This window comes from Notothenia coriiceps, unplaced genomic scaffold (genome assembly GCF_000735185.1).
Source record: "Notothenia coriiceps isolate Sejong01 unplaced genomic scaffold, NC01 NC01_scaffold00019798, whole genome shotgun sequence".
Classification (NCBI taxonomy): domain Eukaryota; kingdom Metazoa; phylum Chordata; class Actinopteri; order Perciformes; family Nototheniidae; genus Notothenia; species Notothenia coriiceps.
The window spans coordinates 1,782-24,737 of record NW_011352499.1 but is presented as its reverse complement, the minus strand read 5'-3'; the positions used below and the strand labels follow the sequence as shown (position 1 = coordinate 24,737).

The 22,956-nt window shown below is 40.3% G+C and overlaps 1 protein-coding gene across 1 annotated transcript in view; it reads left to right on the top strand.

The window, feature by feature from the left end:
- Positions 1-11,948: 11,948 nt before the first annotated feature.
- The window catches only part of LOC104952291 (chromodomain-helicase-DNA-binding protein 5-like), a gene marked incomplete at its 3' end in the record, with an annotated part of 12,026 nt that continues 1,018 nt past the window's right edge, over positions 11,949-22,956 (top strand). Inside the window, exons 1-4 of the mRNA XM_010779087.1 lie at positions 11,949-11,991; positions 12,629-12,780; positions 18,559-18,777; positions 20,487-20,605. Of these exons, the coding sequence (XP_010777389.1) occupies positions 11,949-11,991; positions 12,629-12,780; positions 18,559-18,777; positions 20,487-20,605 (533 nt within the window). The remainder of the gene's footprint in view (positions 11,992-12,628; positions 12,781-18,558; positions 18,778-20,486; positions 20,606-22,956) is intronic.

The window sequence follows — 22,956 nt, the reverse complement described above, 5'->3', positions numbered from 1 at the left end:
AGTGGGAGTGGACTTGAAATCCTTAACCCAAGGTGTAGAACAATTAAGTTATCAAGCCAATTGCATTACTTACTACAACTTGAATTTTGTTGTATGTCAATTAACGCAGAAATCAGAGTTCAAATTACACACAATATTAAGTTGATGTAATTACCAACATTATTACGTCAACACAACTTATAAATTAATGTTTGCAACTTAAAATGTTTATCTAAATCCATTAACTCACATTTTTATCTTGCAACCATGCATTTAAGTGGAGGTGAAAGGTCGCCTGAATTCGTTTTTAGAGTGTACCATTAGGTTGAAATGTTAAGTTCCTGAGAAAAACTTCAACAACTATTGGATCGATTGCCATTACATTTTGTAGAGACATTCATGTTCCCAAGCGGATGAACCCAACTGGCTTCAGTGAATCCAATTTACCTGAACACAACCACCATCTGGTCAAAGTCTTCTCTAATCCTATGATATATATAAAAATCTGCATTTTGCAATTAGTCCATGACTTTTGTCCAGACTTAAATATCTCAACAATTACTGGATGGATGGCCATGACATCTGTAGAGACATTCATGTTCCCTAGAGGATGAACCCTTCTGGATTGAGTAATTCCTCTATCTTTCCCTGAAGCACCACCACCAGCTAGTCAAATTGTTCTCTTATCCTGTGAAATATGTCAGCATCTACTGGCTTGACAGATACAAAAGATGTGTAAATGAGTGATACCCAGATGTTTAATCCTACTGACTGGTTTTCTGTTGCCACTATTAAGTTGACATTTTGCTTCTGAGTCTAATCTATAACCGTCAAACGGATAGCAAGGAAATGTGGTAAAATATTAATGTCCCCTATCAGATGCACCATGACATCAAGTCAAATTCCTACGTGTGAACCAACCTGGCAATAAACCAGTTTCTGATTCTGATTCTGATTACCTGTATTTACTTTGGTGATTATGCGACATTTTATCATGCAAACACGATTCTCTCAACAAATACTTAATGGATTGCCATTATGTTTTGTCGAGACATTCATGTTCCCAGGAGGATTAACACAACTGGCTTTAGTGATTACGGTAGATCTAGATGACCTGTAATTACTTAGGTGATTATGCAGCTTTCTATCATACTGTACTAACACACTAAACTAGGATAATGAACAGATTAAAGGTGGTTCTCTTTCTCTGCCTGTCTTTCTTTCTCCGTCACTCTATGAACGGGTCTCCCTGACTCTCTGTGTCTCATGCAGAAAGAATGAAGAACATGAAATATGCAGCACATGTATCAGAGTCAATCAGCCAACAAGCCATGCAGTCTACCTCTCCCCTGGGTAGCTGGGGTGAGAAGTTTGGGAGGAGGGATTCCTGTGTAGTAGACACACAAACCACACCAACCACTTATCCTCTTTTAAGCAAAGCTAGCAGGAGGCACACCACACAGACACACACCCACCCACCCCCACACACACACACACACACACACACACACACACACACACACACACACACACACACACACACACACACACACACACACACACACAACCAGCGTTTTTTCAAAGCTTTAATCAGTGGCAATGTCAGGCTCATTGTGTTTCCTTTGACCACAAGATGAAGTGTGTCACAGCTTCTTTAGTGTTAATTGGGGGAAACTTGTGCTTTTTGTGCCTGATAAAGCTGCCAACTGACTAAATGTTTCACTGGTAGTTATTATTAATGTTCATGTAAATGTGCAGGTAGTAATTTTGTATTCAAAGGCACCTAAAACAGCATTTATAACACTAAAACTCCACAGGCATCTGCAGAAAATATTTTTTAGTATCTGATTAAGGCGGGATAACCACTGATTATCTATCTATCTAGGTTTTGTCACCTTATTCTTATTTTCTGCATCACACAGAGATCCACATGTTTCACTCTCTTTTATATCTCTATTTCTAAATAAAGCCTTGACTTTATGTATTCAGTTTCTCAAACAGGGAGCTCTTTTATCTCTCAGATGTATGTAAGGCGCCTGCCAGGCAACCCTTGCATTTCTCTTAGATGAACAGATGATGACATGGATGGCTCAGATACAAATGGAGATGCACCGTTTTCTGTACAATGAATCACTTAGACTTGACAGTGATGATGCAGTGTTACTGATGTAGGTTTTAAAGTACACCTATCAGACCATACAAGGTATGTATTAGCTTTGCTGGCAACATGCTACTGTTAGCAGTGTTGGTCTGTAGATCGTTCGGTCCATACTGAAATATCTCAACAACTCCTCGATGGATTGCCATGACATTTTTAACAGACATTCATGGTCCCCACAGGACGAATCATATGCTTTGGTGATTCTCCTGACTTTCCTGTAGCACTATCAGCTGATCAAGGTCTTAGTCTGTAAAATATGTCAACATAAATGGATTGGTACCAAAATGTGTACAAAAATGCCAGAAGATGTTAAATCTTACTGACTGGTGCTCCTTTCCTGGCATGAGGTTAACATTTGTAGATTCTGAATCACATATTTTACAGTCCGATGGATTGCTATGAAAAATTGTAAAAATATGAACATCCCTATACAGATGATCTGTAATTACTTTGGTGGTTGTGTGACTTTTAGTTCATTGCCATAATTAAGTATTTTTTTACAGACCAAAGACCAGTAAATCCCTCCTCAGCTGTACAGTGTGTTTAGTGCTAATCAGCTAATTTAACCATGCTAACAGGCTAAACTAAGGGCAGCTGTGGCTCAGGAGGTAGAGTGAAGAGGTCAATGGTTTGATCCCAAGCCTCTACAGTGTCCTTGAGAAAGATACTGAACCCCAAATGAGTCCAGATAACATGGCTAATAGTGTTTTAGTGTGTGCGATGTTAGGCTCTTCTGATGAGCAGGTGTCACCTTGTATGCTAGCCTCTGTCTGTGTATAAATGTGTTTGTGAATGTGCAAATGACTCTATGTAAAAGCGCTTGAGTTGTTGCAAAGACTTGAAAAGTGCTTTATTGGGGTCAATTTGTTATTTACGAAGATAGAGGATAAATGCTTAACATCAGCATGTTAGCATGGTCACTATATGTGCATGTTAGCATTTAGCAAAGAAGCACCCCTGTGCAGGAAGTACAGCCTAAAATCTGTGACATAGTTGTTGAAAATCCAAACAAATATTGAACACATACAAATGGTTTCTCTGTTATGTATGCAATTAACATGCAAAAGAATATGACAACAATGCAATTGATTATATAAAAAAAAATAGACCTGTGTTTAACACCTGCATTGCCTTGTAATCTGACACCTGCCTACAGTAAATGGCCAGTGAAGTCCCCAAAGGGGAAGCCATCAGGGGAATGATAATCTGTCTGCTTGGTGAGTGGACCGGGCTGTGCCAGGTGTTGGAAGGGGAGCAGTGGGGAGGGGGGTCGCTCAGTCATGTGGCACAGGGAGGTCTGGCACCGATTCAGATAGAGAGAGGACCAAAGCTCCACTTGGCAAAAGAGGCGTCTGTAAAGTGTGGACGGATGGCACAGACACAGTTTTGACCTTCCTGCAAGGGCTTGGCCACTGGACTGACCCATTAGAAGGGAGATTCATTAGTGACTCCCAAGTGAGGAAGCTAGTTTACTGGAAAGCACATTAGCCCTTTCTCTGTTGGCCCCGTGTGGAAATGCCCACTTAATGTTGCCAAGCATTGCTTGCCACGATGAAGGAAAAACTGAGCCATTTTGTATCCTCTCTCCATTGATCAAGTGCTTATATGCCTCAAACGCCTCCAGACAAAGACATCCATAGACTATTATTAGAAAATGTAATCATCAAAGTGATGGAGGGATAAAAACCAAATAGCGCCATTAAAAACATATCTATCATAGATAATATATGCACAAGATCCTAATGTGTGCACTATAACGGAGGTTTAAAGAGACTGAAATGCTGCACTGCTCATCTGCAAACACACATTAGAAAAAAAGCATGTTTTTCGTGCACAGGCTTCGTGCACAGGCTTCATGCACGTGCAGTAGGATAAAATGGTGTCAACTTTCACAGCGAGGGATCCAAAAATAGACCCTTTTCCAATTGGGGATAACATTTGTAGGCACACAAAAGCCCATGATAATCTTGCGATTTTAGGGAAGAACAAAACAATTAAAAGAGAAAACACAACGGAACAATCTGTGACAGTGAGATCCCCCGGAGTGAAACAAAGGGAATTAGGACACTTTATGTGCCACAACAAATAAACACTGTGATAGATAATAGCTTTTTAGGGGCCTGAAGTCCCCTAAGACATGCTTCTACATTGTAGCAAATTAATTGCATGGAAGCATCTTGATGATGGGAAAAATATGACCTGCATTCCTGACCTTGTCTGTCACTTTGATAAGAATCTGCTTCCTTTATCAGCAGCAGAACAATGGATGTTCATGGTTAGTAATAAGATAAACACACAAAGACTCTTCAATCAAACACAATAAATACAATATAATTGTGTCTGATTTTAATTTCTACATATTATAAGGGTTAATAGTGTTAAAGTGTCCCTTTGATGTAGCCAACGAAACACAGAGTTATGTCTATGCGGAGACAAATCAAATTAAGAAGGACACATGGAAATGTTTTGATTTTTCAAACTGGATAACTACGCACAAATCTTCCCTCACCTGCCATAATAAATTGTACATTTCCTCTCTTATAAATGTTTAACCAACTACCGGGTTATTGGGGACACGCATCAGTGCTTGTGTTCTCCCCCAGGCTATGGCTGGCCGTCAGAGATGATGCTTCAACCGCTCAACACTGCTCTTCTCTCCCTCTGTCTTTATCTATCCATACTGCACACTACGCAACGCAATACTCTAAGTATTAATCTGGTTTATGAAAAACATTGTGTGTATTTAGGAGAAGAAAATATGATGGAAAGAGATAACAATGATGTGCCGATGATAAGCGCTATAATTTATTTTATGTCTCCCCTTTGTTGTGAAAGTGGTACAAAAATAACAAGCTTTTGAGGCTCAAGATCATTAAAACTAGCATGAAAAATTAGCAAGATATGCACCATGGCAACCATGTTGGTGGAAATTATTCATTAGATTTCATAATTTTGATTCTACTTATTCTTGTACCTTTTTCAGGAAGGCCTATGGATGTTCCTTTGTTAAATCCACAAAGGGCCTTCATTTAGATTTTTAAAAAAAATCAGTTTTTAAAAGATAATATCACCACTTAGCAGGCAGGCCTGGGGACAACATTTAATTGGCTTTATATGCTATTAAGTTCCATTTCCATCTATTGTTTTTAACTATGAAACTGTTCCACATTGTGGTATAAAAGCAGAGAAGAGGGCAAAACAATACAGCATCGTTTGAGTCTTGCCCTTGACATCAGACCATCAAATCATCTAATGCTTGCAGCAAACTGCAAGGAATGAAATAAAATATGAATCTATTGATTGCACTACAGCCATACTAACACCATGGCATAAAGATGTCTGGTTGTCCTGCCCAGTAGAATGCACTCCATAACCTCAGCCTCTGACACTCTGGAGCAGGAAGCAGATCCTCAGCAATTTAGGATCAGGTTCGACTGAAGCCGGCTCTGGGCTCAGCATGACAGACATCCCAGTTAGCAGTTTAAGTTCAAAGGCATGGCAGCTGTAGCCTTTAGCTGATCCCACCATTGGAAAAAATCACCAGAGGAGCAGAAGTCGGGATGCAGCGGTGAAGAAAATTGAAATCTCAAACTATTTGAAAGATATATTTTTGTGAATTTAAAGGTTCTCTAACCAATTAAGTGTTTAACCAGATATTCTATAGGACAAAGACTCATGCGGAAGAATGGAAAACTTCCAAAAAGACAAACAAGAAAACCAAATGACCACAATATGGCAAGTGTCTTGTAGACGGGTCACTTATAAGAGGATATCATTCTCTGTGCATCATGCTCCTTTACATTTTAAGTTGTGAAAATGTCATGTAGGCTAATGGTTCCATGCCAAAGTAGTTGACAGATTAATTTAACAGCAGCATGAAATATTGCACCAATGTGGTTTTCATGAACATTTCATGAGAACTAAGTGAGCTTTGTGTCAAGAATGTGGGTTACACTTAATTTCAGTTAGTGCCCGACCCAGAGCTTAGGGGCTGTTGGGGACCTAACCATAAACAGTGCACATGATCGAGTCAAGAAGCACCAAGCCACACTTGATAAACACTGTTTACTGTAGCCTATACACGTGGCTTTCACACCTCTGCAGCCATGCAGTTCTGGAAAAACATTTAAAGTTAGAGCAGCCTCCTGATCACAAGTGGAAAGAGCAGAGCATCATCCATAACAAAACCAACACGGATGTTGTCACTGTAGCGCAAATCCACTTTAAAGCATACGCACACATTCTAGAAAAATCACAGCAGGCGAATACATTGTCATGGTTTAAAAACATATCTCTGGAAAACAAACTTGTCTAAAAGGTAAAAGCCATTAACTTGCATGCAGCCTGTGAGGAGAAAAACAGCCTACATGCAGCAGGGTTTTCATCATGCCCGCAAATCAGGCTGGATGGTGGGAGAGCTGAAACCCTAAAAACCCTGTTCCCACCTTTAAGACACTAGTTCGTGCAGAAAATAATAGCATGACTCTGCTTATTGCACCCCACCCCTCCTCTTCCTCTCGGGTCTCGGGAACGCAGGACAAGCCCTTTTCCCCGCATTCAAGGCGTAGCGGCGCAAACATAATGTGAAGGACACCCCGCCTCCCCCCTTTTCCCTCACCTGGCATATCGTCTTCAAAATCCATGTCGTCTTGTCCCTCGTCTTCATTACTCAGCGACCCCGGCATCTTTATCTCATAGCCCCCAAAGCCCCCTTTTAGGCTGAGAATACTGAAAGTTAACCCTCCAGACGCCGCAGCCCAGGCTTTACCCAAAAACAAATGTATTCGTCGCTCAGTTAAAAAACATGTTTTTATTTTTAAATTTTGGAGTGAATCTGGGGCTTTCTCTTCACGCGTAAAAAATTAAAAATAATATGTTCCACTGATCTCTATCCAGGTCTTGCAGTCTGAAAAAGAAAGACAAAAATGGAACACACATGCCCAGATTGTGACGTCTGGTCTGTTGCCATGACGATGCATCCCATAATTTCACCCACAACTAGTTAGTCATGCTCGCTTAGTTACTAGTGGCCACTTTAACTAGTAGTGTGGAACAACAAAAAACACCCCGAGACGCAGCACCATGTGCGACTAACAGGCGGACTCTGCCTCGCCTGTCGCCGGAACATTCCTCCTGGAAGTCCGGAGAATAGAGACAAACTTCTGCTGCTTTAATATTCACTCACATGGCCGGCTATACATATGAATCCGGACTTTAGGGAGTTAAAAAAACACCATTATGTCTTAAGTGAACATTTCCATGTCAGTTAATACATTTTGGTCTAATTTATGCTTTCAATTAGCGCCTTATGTGGATAAAACCCCCCTCAGTATCAGGCTCCCTAACTGCAAAGTTGCACTTTTTCGCAGACACAAAAAACACAAATGCAGCCTGATGGGTGCCTGCTGCGAGAGGAGCACTGACTGCCAGTGGTCTAACTGTTGTCAAGGTTACCACAGCTGTAACACAGGATACCCCACAGAGAGCTCACCACAGAGAGCAAGAGCCTCAACTTCACTTAATCCATCAAAATACACAAATCAAGGGCTGAGTGTCTCGCAGGCAAAGAGATTACGGTTCAATGTGTCCCGATTACGTTTGAATGTAGCCTATTAATTATAACCAGCTTAATTATTTTTGATTAACCTTATTTTCTCAATTTATATAATGCAAAGATCTACCGTTACATTTTAGGCTAATGCAAATTGCATTGCTTGCTCAGATGCGTTCAAAGTACTAAAGCAGAAATAAGGTTTAAAAAAACATTTAACTACCAAAGAAGAAACAAACTTAAATATATTCAAAAAAGAGCTAGTTTTGTTTTAATTGCATCTAAATAAGATGCCAACAGTAATACTCTTGTATGTACATATTCAAATTGTACCGTTTGTGACAATGACTAAAGAAAATAAATGAAAGCACTTTAACAATAAAAAAAAGACAGATTGTCTTGTCTCTTTTGAAACTTTATTTAAAGTATTTGAAGTTGCGTGAAGTTTAATCTTCATCCTCCTCTTCTTCCTCATCCTGGTTGATCTGGAAGTAGCGCAGCTCATAGCTCTCCTTGGTGTTGGCCACGACCCGCAGCCAGTCCCTCAGGTTGTTCTTCTTCAGGTACTTCTTGGTGAGATACTTCAAGTACCTGCACAAGTGGAGGAGGTGGTAAGGGGAAACCATCAGACATTGTACATTAGTAAACAGTTTTCTATATTTATAACTAATTCATTATTTATACACTCTAAACCAGCAGCAGGCAGTTAGAAGGTCTGCAGTCTTTGAATATGCTTAAAACAATGGGGTGGACTAAATAAGGTCAAACATAACTTTTGAAAGTTGGCATATCCAATGATCACCTGCAACCGTGTGCATTTAGCTATACTTTAAATCAACCCTATTTTCGTTACAAATTAAATGTATTATTATTATCATTGTCCTCTAGCCCCAGATGATATAGAGGTAATATCCTCAGTTTTCCATATCAAGTTTTCCATGTAAGAAAGACAGTGGTAGAGTCACCCTCTGGTGGTGGAGTTCCAAACTCGGAAAGAGAAATGGAAGTCTTCTTGCCGTATTCATGCATATGTGTGTGTGTGTGTGTGTGTGTGTGTGTGTGTGTGTGTGTGTGTGTGTGTGTGTGTGTGTGTGTGTGTGTATTAAATAATCTAAAAAGACTATATATGTATATAACCACAATATATAAATAATCAATTCTACTTGACTATTTTGATGGAAAAACACAATTATCAAGGTAAGTTCGGATATTATCTTTGGATTTTGTTGAAGTGACTTTAAATATCCCATTTCCAAAGGGTAAACTAAAAAAGGTAAACGGCTTCTTTAAAAACAGAAGCTACCCTTACAAAGTATGTACTGTTGCATACAGTGTGTAACAATAAGGACATACTACTTCATTATAACAGTGCACCTTGAACCTCTTCCACCTATACATCCCCTGCACAAAGGACTGAGCCATTACAGCGAGAAAATACTGAATGATTGTTGCAGGGTGCTACCAAATGAAGGACATCTTGGCATATTGCGTTAGTAAGGTGGTATATGAATTGGATCGCACAAGTGATTAAATGCCTACAAATGTGTTAAAACCACTATTACTCTATTAATGCTTTTCTAAACTGCATTTTCAATATTATTTCAGAATGTTATTTCTTGTATGCAAGAATGAGTTTTATTTTCCATTTTAAAAAGCCTTCTTTGGACAGAAGTCGTAACATACTAGTTTACATGTATGAAACTATTCCAAATGCATGTGGTGTCCATATTCATATAAATAAAGTAACTGAAAAAACATTGATCAGAATAGATGCTTATATTTATGGAAGACCATTTTAAGCAATTTAATCCAACTGAAAATCTGGTTATACCATCTTCGTTTCATTCGTGGTAAAAGCAAAAATGCAGTTGAGGATGATATACCTTTTAAATTATTTTCAACTCAGTTCTTACCTCGTGGCATGTGGACTGACAAATGGCCGACAACAGTTTTCATTTATGGTAAACCCTAAACCTTTTAAAACCCCATTTGAGAATCGGCCAGAGTGACCGGTGACCACTCATATTTAGCGGGTGTATTACTAATATCAAAGAAGAGATAATGATAATTAATACATGTATTTGGGTTCTACTCAGTCGCCGGTTACACAAATGTCATTGAAACATTTATATTCAATGAATTTCATTAAGATTTTGCAGTCTCCTCTCGTTCAAAGATTACTGCACTGAGAGATTCTAATGACCAAACCGCTCAGGGCCCGTCCACACTAGGGGTTTCACCAAGTAATCGACTAGTCGACTACCTTTACCACTAGTCGGCGCTGTAGGCCCTAGTCGACTAGTCGTGAAAAAAATTGAGGTAAACGAGGTGCTGCAAAATGCTCCAAAACACGTCCGACATTCTTATGTATGGCAGTACTTCAACGAAGATGTAACCAACTCCACAGTGAAGTGTCAGTTGTGTACAGCTGTACTGAAGTACAATACAAATGCATCTGCTATGCGCAACCATCTGAAGATGAGACACCCGCTGCCGACAGCTAGCACTAGCAGTAATGCTAGCACCAGTGAGCAACGGACCGGCGTCAGCACTGAACAGAGGCAAACGAACAGCAAGAAAACACGGGTCAACAGTGATGCGGATGATGAGCTACGGGATTACTGCCAGCGGACACCGCATATCCCCACAATGGATAATCCACTGGAGTGGTGGGNGTTAGAGGCCTTTGCATATTTAAAACCAGTGCCAAATATGTAAAATCTGTGCAGATTGGTGGCCATTGAGAGTTTGTTTCTGTAGTTTTACAAAAACTTTACAGATTTTACATATTTGGCACTGGTTTTAAATATGCAAAGGCCTCTAACTTCGATGTGATGGCAACATTTATTTGCTGTGTCCCCATTTCCCATGGTAATATGGCTAATGTGTTTATTTATTATTTGTAAGGCAATTTAAATGTGTGTAATTTATCTTTTTTTTCAAGATTTAAATGAAGCTCAGCGCAAGTTCTTTCAGGAAGACTGGGTATATATACATTCACTCCACAGCTGCATATAATCAGCTCATCACAGGCGTTCTCTTTAACCTATTACATTTCACCTCATTCTCCAGCAGCCAATCAACGTGCTGCAGCCAAACTATAAAATAGTTCTCCTCTCTCCTGCAGTCAGCTGTGATTTCAGGTGTTCATACACCTTATCATATGGCATGTGTCAATAAATGTTCAAACAAAATGAATGATCTCCTGATTGAAACATCATGTGTTGAAATAAACAACTGCAGTTCAAAATAAAAAGTGAATTGCCTAATATTTTTGTTGTGCAATCAATTAATTTCTTTCTTTAAAGGCAAAAACATTAAAAAGCTAAGAAAAAAAACTATTGAATACAATATATTTTGAGCAACTTGACTTATAAATGGTTGTCAACTTAAAAATGTGTGTTCACAATGATGGTAATTAAGTACATAAAACTTAAAAGTCCTTTTAAATCATACGTTAAATCTAGTTGGAACAACTTAATGTTTGGAGTTATCAACTTAAAAACTTGTATCCCGAATGAGGGTAACTAAGTATATACAACTTAAAATTCCTTTTAAATTATGTGGTAAAACTAGTCGGAACAACTTAATCTTTTGAGTAATCAACTTCAAAACTTGTGTTTATGCCACCAATTATTAAGTAAGTGGTAATTAAAAACACCTCTGATTGCAGAGGAAAAACCTTCTCCCCTAACTCAAATAACTTTGTTGCTTTAAGACAATTTCATTAGAAGTTGTCTTAACTCAATAAACATCGATGCAAACTGTTGCGTTGATTTTCTTTGTTGAGCCAAGGCATTTGTTTTTAGAGTGTAGAATGGGAACATCAAAGTAAGTAGGATTAAACATCTGGGAATGACGCATTTACAAATGTTTTGTATCAGTCAATCCAGTAGAATCTGACATATTTCACAGGATAAGAGAACACTTTGACTAGCTGGTGGTGGTGCTTCAGGGAAAGATAGAGGAATTACTCAATCCAGAAGGGTTCATCCTCTGGGGAACGTGAATGTTTCTGCAAATGTCATGGCCATCCATCCAGTTATTGTTGAGATATTTCAGTCTGGAAAAATGTATGTAGGCTACTGAAGAATCAACAGACCATCGCCGGAAGATAGACTGAAGTAGACGGAAAGTTAGTCGGATTACGAGAACAAACTTTAGTGGCATCCCGTGTGTATTTCTCTGCTTGTCTCTTTACAGTGATGTATTGTTTGGGACTGTCTCTCTTCCTTGCTTACTCCTCTGTGACCCACTATGGCGTCACTGAAGTCTTCCACGCTCAGCAGTCAGCACGTTGGTACACAGCAGCTCTGAGAGAGTACAGCTGACAACCAGCAGCAGGTCGCTTTAGTCCCAGCAAGCGTTAAAGCTGAAGATATGCTCAGTATACCTCAGTGGTCCTCCGGGGAGTTCCCATTTAGCTGCGGGGCGGGCGCTCCATCTATTTGTGCTTTGACGGGCAAAGTTGATCCACACTCAATGATGTGTGTTTATGAGGTTTATTTTGCCAAGTGCTCCTGCTGGTCTGGCAATGATTCATTCTTTTTATTTTCAAAAATAGACTGGCTGACTTTTCACTGTGCTTTCTCGTTTCACGATGCAATATCTTCACATTGATTCCTATATACAGTATAGCATAATAACTTACAAGTAAAACGAAGGAAAGAGGCAAATCTTCTTATTTTAAATGATGTAAACAGTAAATGTTTGCAATTTGAATTTGCCGTCTGACTTTTTGTATTATTTAATCATCATCATTTCATTTGTATCTTCTTTTGATCTTCTGCATTTATCAATTTAGCCTAAAGATGTTGTCGCATTAGGAGATGCTTTGGTTCTCATACTCTAATGCCAAATGTCCACATTTATCGTCTCTACTACATTATGTACTGCATTGTGTCCTGATCAGAAAATGTTTGTTGTTTTGGTTCCAGATGATGATGACGAAGGTGAGCGCAACACCGTTCCCCTCACACCCCTCGACAGCTTCTTCTCCGACAGCGACTCCCTTAAACAACAAAAGAAGCAGAAGCCCAAAAAGATGAAAGAGGGCAAAATGCCCAAAGTAAAGAAGAGGAAAAAGGAGGTAAGATGTAATTCCCACTCAACACCATTCAGTCTTGACCTCGGACACAACGGCTTTGTGGCTCCCCTGCGTTCTCTATTTGTCCAAACCACTGCTCTTTTGATGTCTCTGCAATTGGATCAAAGGTGTGTTTTGGCTGCTGTGCTGCCTCTGTAATCTAAATGCGAACTGTCTCCCGGCTCAGAGGAGGCTGGCAGCAGCGTTGCCGTCACTGCCAGTGGCAGCTTAGGGCACCAAGGCACACTTTGGAGTGGAGATTTGTGCTTGTGGTGTCAGTGTAGATGGCAGGGATTGTAGTTCAGAAGAACAGCGACTGCGCCAAGCTAGCATTGGGAGTCAGAGCTGTGACAGATATTAGTTTCCAATGTTAGGAGAACAGGTCAGAGGTACATTAGTCTCAAATATTTCCACAGAGTATTGAGCTGCTTCCAACATTCACACTAGTGACTTCATTCAACCAGATTTGTTATGGTTATATCACTTAGATTAAGCTAATCACAAAGCTTTTTAATCTAACGCGTTGAGCTAGCATTAGCTATCATTACCTATAGGTGAAAAAAAAACCTAATTGATTGAGTTGAGCTTGTGTGTGGTAATGCTTTCATATTTATATTGGCCCTGTCTACACTGTCTTCTAGTTCAACTTGAGATTTCCGCTGTGGGAAACATCTGGTCTGAATGCTGCTCAATTCTCCGACATGGTCACCAGCAGCTGCGTACTTTGTCTCTGCAGCCTTTGGTATTGGGAAAGTAACATACAGTTCAAATACTGTATGATACTTTGATACTAGTTTTCTTACTAGCTTCAGCTGGAAATGAGGTCAATGACAGCAGAGATTGTAGGCTGGTGCTACACCATATTATGTGACAATAGTATTGTGTTTAACTCTATTTCCTCTTGATTTGTGTTTTTGCTTGCTTTAACACATCAGACTACCCCAACCATCTTCACGACTCATAACTTAAACCCATAGTTTACAACTCACAACCCTAACTTAAGCCCTAACCCCAGGGCAAGACTGACTTTGTCACAATACATCTTGTCGAGATAACTAATCCCTAATTATGTCACAGGATTTGAAGAGTTTCTGAAAACCTAGACAATGAGCTAATGGAGAACTGCAGCTGGGTATGTCATTGTTAACGCTTTTTTAATTACACATGTTTAAATGCTCCACTGTTACCATAACATCAAGGGTACTGTGACAAACAAAGGCAACATCTCATGAAGTCAGCCTCGACCTTGCCTGAAAAGTGTCATGATACCTTAGGCTTTCCTGGCACTTTAGCAAAACCCAGATGCCATAAGATTTTTCCTCAGTGGTTACAGGAATTCCCTGTATTCCCAGAGCATTTTCCGCGCGTGTTGACGATGGCTGTAACAGTGTCAGTTACACAGCCAGGATGTTCCCCTCTGCTGGCTGGAGGGGCCGGCAGTGCTGCGAGGAGCTTGGCCGGCCAGCCTGCCACCCGGCCCCCTGGCTGCCTGTGGTAAACACTGAGCTCCGGGTCTCACTGAGCTAATGAGGGGGGGACTCCCTCTGACAGTCTCCTCCCTCTCTCTCACACACAGGCTCTGCCCTGTATTCTCCTCTTTCTTCCCTCTCCTCTCACCTCTCACATGCATCACCTTACTTTGCCTTGATCGTGATGCGGTTGCCTTTGGGTCACAGCAAACTGCAAATCCTTCCTTTGTTATTTCTTTCTTTTAATATTGTTGAGAGATCTTAATTAAAGGGGCCCTATTATGCTCATTTTCAGGTTCGTATTTGTATGTTGTGTCTCTACTGTGACACGTTTCCATGCTTTAATGTTCAAAAAGGTCTTTATTTTTCCTCATACTGCCCCTGCTGTAGCACATCTTTTCACCCTCTGTCTGAAACCAGACTAATATAGAACCGAAGGTTTTTCATGGTGATGTCATTATGTCACATAGGTAAACAAAATACTTAAATGGAGGTTTTTCTGGCAGGTGTGTGGGAGTGAAACTCTTCAATATGGGGATTTTAGCCTTTGATGACCATTTACATGCACACAAACCTATATAGCAGTCTAAGAGGAAGGGACAACCCCAACACGCATAAAAGGGCCTCTTTAAAGTGTAATGTGTGTAACATAAGTTGATTTTAATGGCCTGTGACTGTAAACAATAAGACAGAAGAAGAAGAAGAGGAGGAGGGCTAATGGAGCAAGATGATAATGGGGGTGAAGGTAGAAAGGTAGGAAGGAGGTGAAGATGAAGGGGGTGTTTTTCTTTCTTGCTTTTTCTCCCTTTTATTTCTCCTTCACTCTCCCACTGAGGAGCCGCTGCTGCTGCTGTAATTCACTTCCAATCATTCCCCAAAGGTCAGACAGGGGCCAGAAGTCAATTGGGGTCAGAGACTGTCAGTGGAACATCCCAGTCTCCGGTCAGAGCTGCTGGAGAAAGACTCTCATCTGCAGGGAAACACAGCCACATTGTGGAAATGAAAGGATGTTCTGTTTCCATTTCAACAAAACAACTACTAGAAATTCAAAGGAGTTTATAGAGGGCAGTTAATTGGAAAAAGAAGAGGCCACAATAAAGCGTCTATGAGGGAGCCACTTTCATATTTTGCTGAAATACACTTAGTTTTAAGATGGGCCGCTGTCTTGTTTTTATAAGCTCAGTATCTTCTCAAGGATTGTGAGTCAACAGCGGGCTGTTGCTGATTCCTGCAAAAGAGAAGAGGCTATTGTTTTGGAAGTGTTTTCACAGCAGGATTTTTCCTGTTGAACTAGATCTTTATTGAATATCCTCTTTTTCTTACTCATTTTCTGTTCGCATACCCTCTGCGATCCCCCCTAAGGCGGAGCCATTACGGGGAAGCATCTAATTTGATTATGCTATCAGCACTTATCAGATTTTCTGCCCTCTCCAAGTAGAGACACCCTCTTTGTTGCTGCCAGTGTCCTCCTCTGTCCTCTGATGTGTGTGTAACACTGAACTCTGCCAGGTTGTTGCACACTTCCACTTTGTCTTTGCAGTTGTTTTCAACAGCGGTTCTGCTTCTTAGCCTTTCCCTCCTCCATTTCCACCCCCACTCCCACCCCCCTCCATACTATCTTCAAACTGTACTCTCTCTCTCTTTCTCTCTCTCCCCCCCCCTCTCTCTCCTTCTTCTTATGCATAAATGAGATTTGTCTAGACGGGTGCTGGAGCACCAGCTCTGCAACCACAGGCCTCTGCATAACAAGCTCGTTATGCAAACGTGTCTGATTGGATGGCGCCGTTCCATTGGCTGCCACTGTGATAGAGTGTGGGTATATGTGTGTGTGTGTGTGTGTGTGTGTGTGTGTGTGTGTGTGTGTGTGTGTGTGTGTGTGTGTGTGTGTGTGTGTGTGTGTGTGTGTGTGTGTGTGTGTGTGTGTGTAGCCTTATTGAAAGAGAGAGTGAGAGAGGGGAAAAGAGTGAGAGAAGAGAAACGTGTGCATGGGGGTGAGCTATGAGAGAAAACTAAGAGGAGAGAGAGAGTGAGAGCCAGACACTGCTCAAATATGGTCGCCATGGCAACACAGCTAGGCTGCTGGTAGGGCTGGCGGGCGCTGCAGCAACGTGAACCTTTCCACTGCGCTACAGAGCCAAACGCCTGTGAGTCTCTCCATGAATCCACACAGGCCCGCTGAGCAACAGGCAGCGAGCAGAGCACTCCGCGCTGTGCACTAATTCACTCTGTAACGTGCACACAACACGCCTCTACTAGAGAGAAAAAGAAGCACAAATGACTGACACATATGCATTCAAACACATTAACCTTTCACAAAATGTTGTCTTTATATAATTTCATCACATTTCAATAAGCTGATGCTTTTTAGCTGAAGCGACGTACAATAAATAAATCCTGAAGATACAAACTTAGAACAGGAAAAAACATGCCGGTACATTCACTTCAAATATGCCACAGCATTTTAAAGGGGCCCTATTAAGCTCCTTTTCAGGTTTCACGTTTGTACTTTGTGTTACATGTTTCATTCCCTGTCGCAACACCTCTTTTCACCCTCTGTCGGAAACCACAGCCCAGTTTGCTCTGATTGGTCAATCGCTTAGAGATGTCCCGCCCCTTAGCCTTTCACATTTATGTTGGAGCACTAGCCAATAGAAGCGCAAGTTATACATAATGATGTTGGGATTAAAACAAAGGAATCCAATAAATCCTGCGTTTCAGGCAGGGGGGGATTGTACATACCACACTACAAGAAATAGAAAACCCCAAAAAGCATAATAGGGACCCTTTAAGTGCTAATGCATTAGCTTAAAATAAGCTAAGCCTATAAGTACATATATATTTTTTCAATTGCCAAGGTGCATGGGAAACTGTCATTTCTTATTACATGGCATGTACATGGAGCTTGTCCCACCATTTTGTTGCCAGGTTTGCAATCCAGGAGTGTTTTAGTTAAGGGGTACCTGGGTCCCACCTGCAGTGAGCAAGAAACAAGAATGGACATTCTGAAGTGTATATACTACATGCAAAAACCATCACATACTGAGGGGCACCCCAGATCTTGTTCTCTCCCTTTCCTTCTTACTCACTCATGAACAGGCACTAGCGAATTTGCTCATATGCAACACTCCTAATCACACAAACAACACCTGTTAACTGTTAAATCCATATAGCCTTGCAGATGTCTCATATTATAGAGGCAGGAATACAGGATCAGTTCTGAGCACTGATTGGCTGCAGTACCGGAGGTGTTCTGTGTGCTGGCTTACTTTGTGGTTCAATCGTGTGTGAAAGGTGAACGTGCTTCTCGGCAACTCACAGCCAAATGTTGACTTGTAATGTAATAATTTATACATTTCATCACAGGCAGGGAGAATTATAATATTTGTGGAGCAGTGGCACTTTGGAAGAAGTTTAATTTATGCAAATGCCATCAAGGAGAAGCTTTTATCCAAAATGCTTTACAGTATTCTGACATGTTTTTAGCGTGGGCGGCCTCTGTGAGAGCTGTAATCCCTAACTCTGGCAAAAATAACGCCATGCTTGTTCGAATTTCATATTTTAATTATCCAGTTTTTATTCGCTAAATTGTATAATTCCATCAGATGATACTTAGAGATGGAGGTATCTATCATTAAGTACAGAGATTAAATTCAGTTTAGACCCAGGAATCTGGCTTTGATGCTGAATTCAGTCAGTCACAGTCACATCTTGAGCTAGAGAGCTAGAGCAAGATTCAAAGTCAGATTCTAACTGTTTACTTTTATAAAAATAGCTGTTTGGCAGGAGCTTTTGGAATATTTCAAAGAAGTGTTAAGATGGCTTGGGTGAAATGTCATACAGCACTAATATAGTTTTTTAACGATGCAAGTCACAAACATCTTTATCTGCTGGAAGATCAGAGAAATCCTTCAAATTGAACCCGAATCCAAATGTTTTGGGAAAAAAGGGGTCCTTTTATTTCATATAACAAATCAGTACTTACATTGAATTCAAGGGTTATTATTTTCAGATCTTAGCATCTCTGGTCGTCCCAGGTACATTTTTACTGAATTTCTGGCTGAAATGTTAACTTTAAATTCCAAAAAGAAGTGTATTATTAGGCTATAATGAAGCTGCTTAAAAAATGTAACACGATGACTTATGCTTTAAAAACAAACAAGACGGGGTCAACAACAATTGCACGTTGACAGGAAGACAAAACAAAGGATGACATTTGGAACTACCATAGCTGCTCATGTCCTGCTATCGACCAACCAGCTAATATTGTGCATGTGTTTAAAATATTTTGAATGTGTTCATGTCAATGCCTCAGGGTGGGATCCAGCCCAGAGTGGACAGCGACCTGGAGGAGACCTCGGAGGTGGAGGAGGAGCGGGAACGTCCAGAAATCGGCTCTGAGAGCGAGAGCAGCGCGTACGGGCCGACCAAGAAGAAGAAGAAGAAGCCCAAGGAGAAGAAAGAGAAGAAGCCCAGGAAGAAGAAGAGGGATGAGGAAGATGAGGACGATGACGATGATGATGGGAACATGAAAGTGAGTCTCAGTCTAGGTCCACCAGGCAGCAACAGATCACACCTTATTTTCTACTGGATTCTGTATTTTTTGTGATCAAATTTGTTTATTATTTAAGGCAGAAAAACAGAACAACTTGGCAAAAAACACATACATACAATGTGAAAGAACATACATTCAGTTCCCTTACAAATAAACAAAAAAATTATAAGACAAAATTAAAAAAAGATAAAAACACCCGCCCCAGGAGCACTGTGGGCTTGATCAAGCGCCAATAGGCAACGAGTGTCATCAAATTACAATCAAACACGCAAAAATAAGGATATGAAAAAGAACCACAGCCTACTTTTCAATGCCGCAGCCACTGCAACAACACACTCACATTATCCTCTTTCGCCCCATTGATACGGGCTGCTGACAGTTCCATATGGACTACATCAAGAACAGTTCAAACCCATTGCTTAACGGACAAATCGTGTGTAGGCTCCAGCACAACCATTTTCTTAGCAGCTGTAAGACTAGCAAGAACAATATGCGTTTTGGACATTTAAGAATCTCAAGGGTTCAAAAGAAATGTCATTCAGTAGCATAGTTGATAGGGTCACAGGCAATTGTATTTTAAAAAAAAATTAATATAGTTTCAATTAAAGGGGTAAAGGTAAATTGCTGGGAAAGTAATGAAACATTACTAGTATTACTTAGTATGGTATGCAAGATTTCTAACTTTTATCGACCATTAAAAGTGATATCAATATATAAACATATACAATCAGTAAATATAACTTTTATATATTTCCTTTCGTTGTATTTTCACAAAATTAAGTACCATTCATTGCAGAATTTACAACTTAAGAGTAATAGATACTGTGCCTAACATTATAGTTTCTGTCTGATATGATAAAAACACTTTTTAATTTTCTCCCTTACTAAACAATCCAGAATATATCAAAATTCCAATTATATGTGTTAAAAGTGAATCTGCTGGATGTGGTTTTGGCGTTTCATCACCGCAGCATTTATTTTAGACAGTATCTGCCGGGTCCCGCATGAGCAGGCATAAGCTCCGCCCCCCTTTACAAAAAATATCCTGAATCAGCAACTGCCCGCCACAGGAAGTGAAATCGAGGGATATGAGGGCCTATGGCTGGAATGGGTGATCTCTGTTTGGTATTTTGAGCAAAACACTTCATAGACATGTTTTTTATTAATTTTTACATATCTGAGACCTATGCTATTGCCTAAGAATTGCATGATAGGTGAACTTTAAAATCCACTCTTAGTGAATGTGCACTGGAAACTTTAAGTTTCCACATCAGGAGAAATATTGTCACAGCCACGGTTCAGGGATCTAAACCAAAAAGGAGACCACATAAGATTTAAACCATGTTTTATTTGAAACTAAGACAAAAGCAACATATTCAATAAATCTGCTACCTCCAGGTCAGTGGTGGTTGAAATGATGAACATGTGTGTGGTAGGGTGAAGGCAAAACAGAGAGGAAACCCATACCAAAAGGTTGGGTTTAAAGAAACGTTCTCATGTTTTTTACTGGAGGGGGGGCTTTAAAAGTATAGTGTCTCCTTACATTATAAGTATAATTACAGTCCGACAATCCAATGGGAACTTCATTTCCAAATTCATTGCAACAATCTATAAAGGGTGACCTTTCCTGAAAGGGGTTAGAGTGGCCTTCATCAAGCATTATCTAAGTCTCATCTTTATCTCCTCAGGAACCCAAATCCTCCAGCCAGCTGATGGAAGAGTGGGGTCTGGAAGACGTGCAGTATGGCTTCACCGAGGAAGACTATAAAACCATCACCAACTACAAGGCCTTCAGCCAGTTCCTCAGGCAAGCATCTCATTCTGTCAGGGTTATCTTCCTACTGTATGTTAGCGGCTCTCTGTTTCCACTGGGGGAATGTAATCAAATACTCATACTTGTGCTCAAGTACGACAATGAATTACTTGTTTTCAAGTATTTATTTTAGTGGGACTTCATACTTCAATACCAGTACAAATAATGTACTTTTTACTTTATTACATTTTTTTTACATTTCTTGTTTATAGTTTAAATGAAGATGACATTTAATTAAATAAGTCAACACTTTTTACAAAAACAGCTAAGTCAATTAATTTTGCCAATTGTGAAATAATTAATGGAATCTATAATATCTTTATTTTTTTCTCTATTTATTTTTTGAATAATTAACAAAACATTTTTTGGTTTTTTTTGTAGCTTTTTCTGCATTGGGTACTTCTACGATTAAGCCACAATTTATTATTATACTTATTAACTTTGACTTAAGTACCATTTTCAATGCAGAGTGTTTTTACAGTTTGGTTATTTAATGGCGCTTTTCCACTGCAGCACGTAGCACGGTTGAAGCGGGACGGGCCAAACCAGGCTTTTTTTTGCTTTTCCACCAGGGGTAGTTCCGGCTCAGGGCTACTTTTTCATCTTTTCTTCTGGCCCTCCAAAATCGAGGTTCTTACCGGGCCAACAACCGGGCTGAATATGCTAAACTAGTGACGTAAACACTCTCGACTGCTGAATGGTCAGAGAGAATCGCTGGCAAGGGGGGCTACAACAAAATGAACATATTTTACCGTGATACTGTTTTTGAGGATTGTCAGAAACCCTCAGTGACACTTCCAACAAAAACTCCACAGTGAGTGAGAGCAGTGTGGCGAGCAAACACTGCTCTTTCTGTTTGTGTTAGAGAGCCGGGCTGTCGGTATAAAGACTGCGTCTCACCTGGGGCTGTCTGGCTCCACTAAGCCCCACTCTGACAAAGTGGAGCACGGGCTCCTGCAAAGCCCCTGTGAGCAGTCAGCTGCTTTAGATGCTCTGACAGCTCGGAGGCTCAGGGACTCGCTGCCCTGACCCACTATCTCTCTCAGGCCAGCGTGCCAGACCTCAAGCTGTGGCCCGACAAATCACAAACATGACATATAACACGGGAAACGTTAGGGGCAGAGGGATGTCAGCAAATAAAGTCCCACGAGTGCTGGGGGAAGTGTGAGAATTTAGAATCAGAAATGGTTTATTGGTCCCACAGAGGGGACATCTACATTGTTACAGCAAAGGGGGCAGTACAGATAAATAGAAAATAAAACAGTGTTTAATTTAAAACATTAATAAGATACAAATAAGTACACATTCAAGGTATATGAAAAGATTAAAGAGGACCATATACAAAGGTATAAATGAGCAGCCATATAACACTAGTAAATAGTAAAAGTTTACATATATCTGAAAATAACTAACTTTAGCCAAGTACTACTTTTCTTCTTTACTCAAGTATATTCATTTTTTTAATACTTTCTGGTTTTACTCCACTACTATATTGATGCATGATGAGTACTTTTAAGATAAGATAAGATAGAACTTTAGTTAATACTGGTTCACATTTACTTTTATAAAAAACAAATACGACAGTATGACGATGCCAGGTAATCTGTGTCTCTGCTGGTGAATAATTGTGTTTGACTTTTGATTGTGTTTGTTTTCATGTAACTGTAAGTACTAGTTGCTAAGCAACTGTGATTGACAGACCATCTATTATAGAGTAAGTGGCAGGTAAATAAATAATTTCTTCTCCCTGCTCCATTCCTTCATTGTATGTAAACTGCTCAGGGCAGCACATTACATCACATTACATGTCACTTGTTAGACGCTTTTATCCAAAGCAACTTCCATACTCAATACTGTGGGCAATCCCCACAGGAGAAATTTGGGGTGAAGTGTCTTGCCCAGGGACACAACGACATGCTGACTGCAGTGGGGTTTGAACCTGTGCTCCCCTAATCCGAACACCAAAGCAAAACCCACTGCACAACACGCCTCTCACAAAAAAGCACATGTTTAATGAATTGTCTTTGTTCATGAGTGGTTTAAAAAAAAAGCACCATATTGTGCTTTTGGGGTTTTCTCTTTGTGTTATATAGGGTTTTGTGCATGTCTAAAATCCCAAAGTCCCCCATTTGACTCCTTTGTTTACTTCCGTGACATAATGACATCACTACGTAACACTCCCGCTTCTATTGGATAGCGCTCCGACACATTGTACATGCACATTGTACATGATAGGCTAAGGGGCGGGACATCTCTAAGTGGTTGATCAATCACAACAGAGCCGGACAGCTAACCATTCAGAGCAGACTGGGCTCTGGTTTCAGACAGAGGGAGAAAGAGGGGCT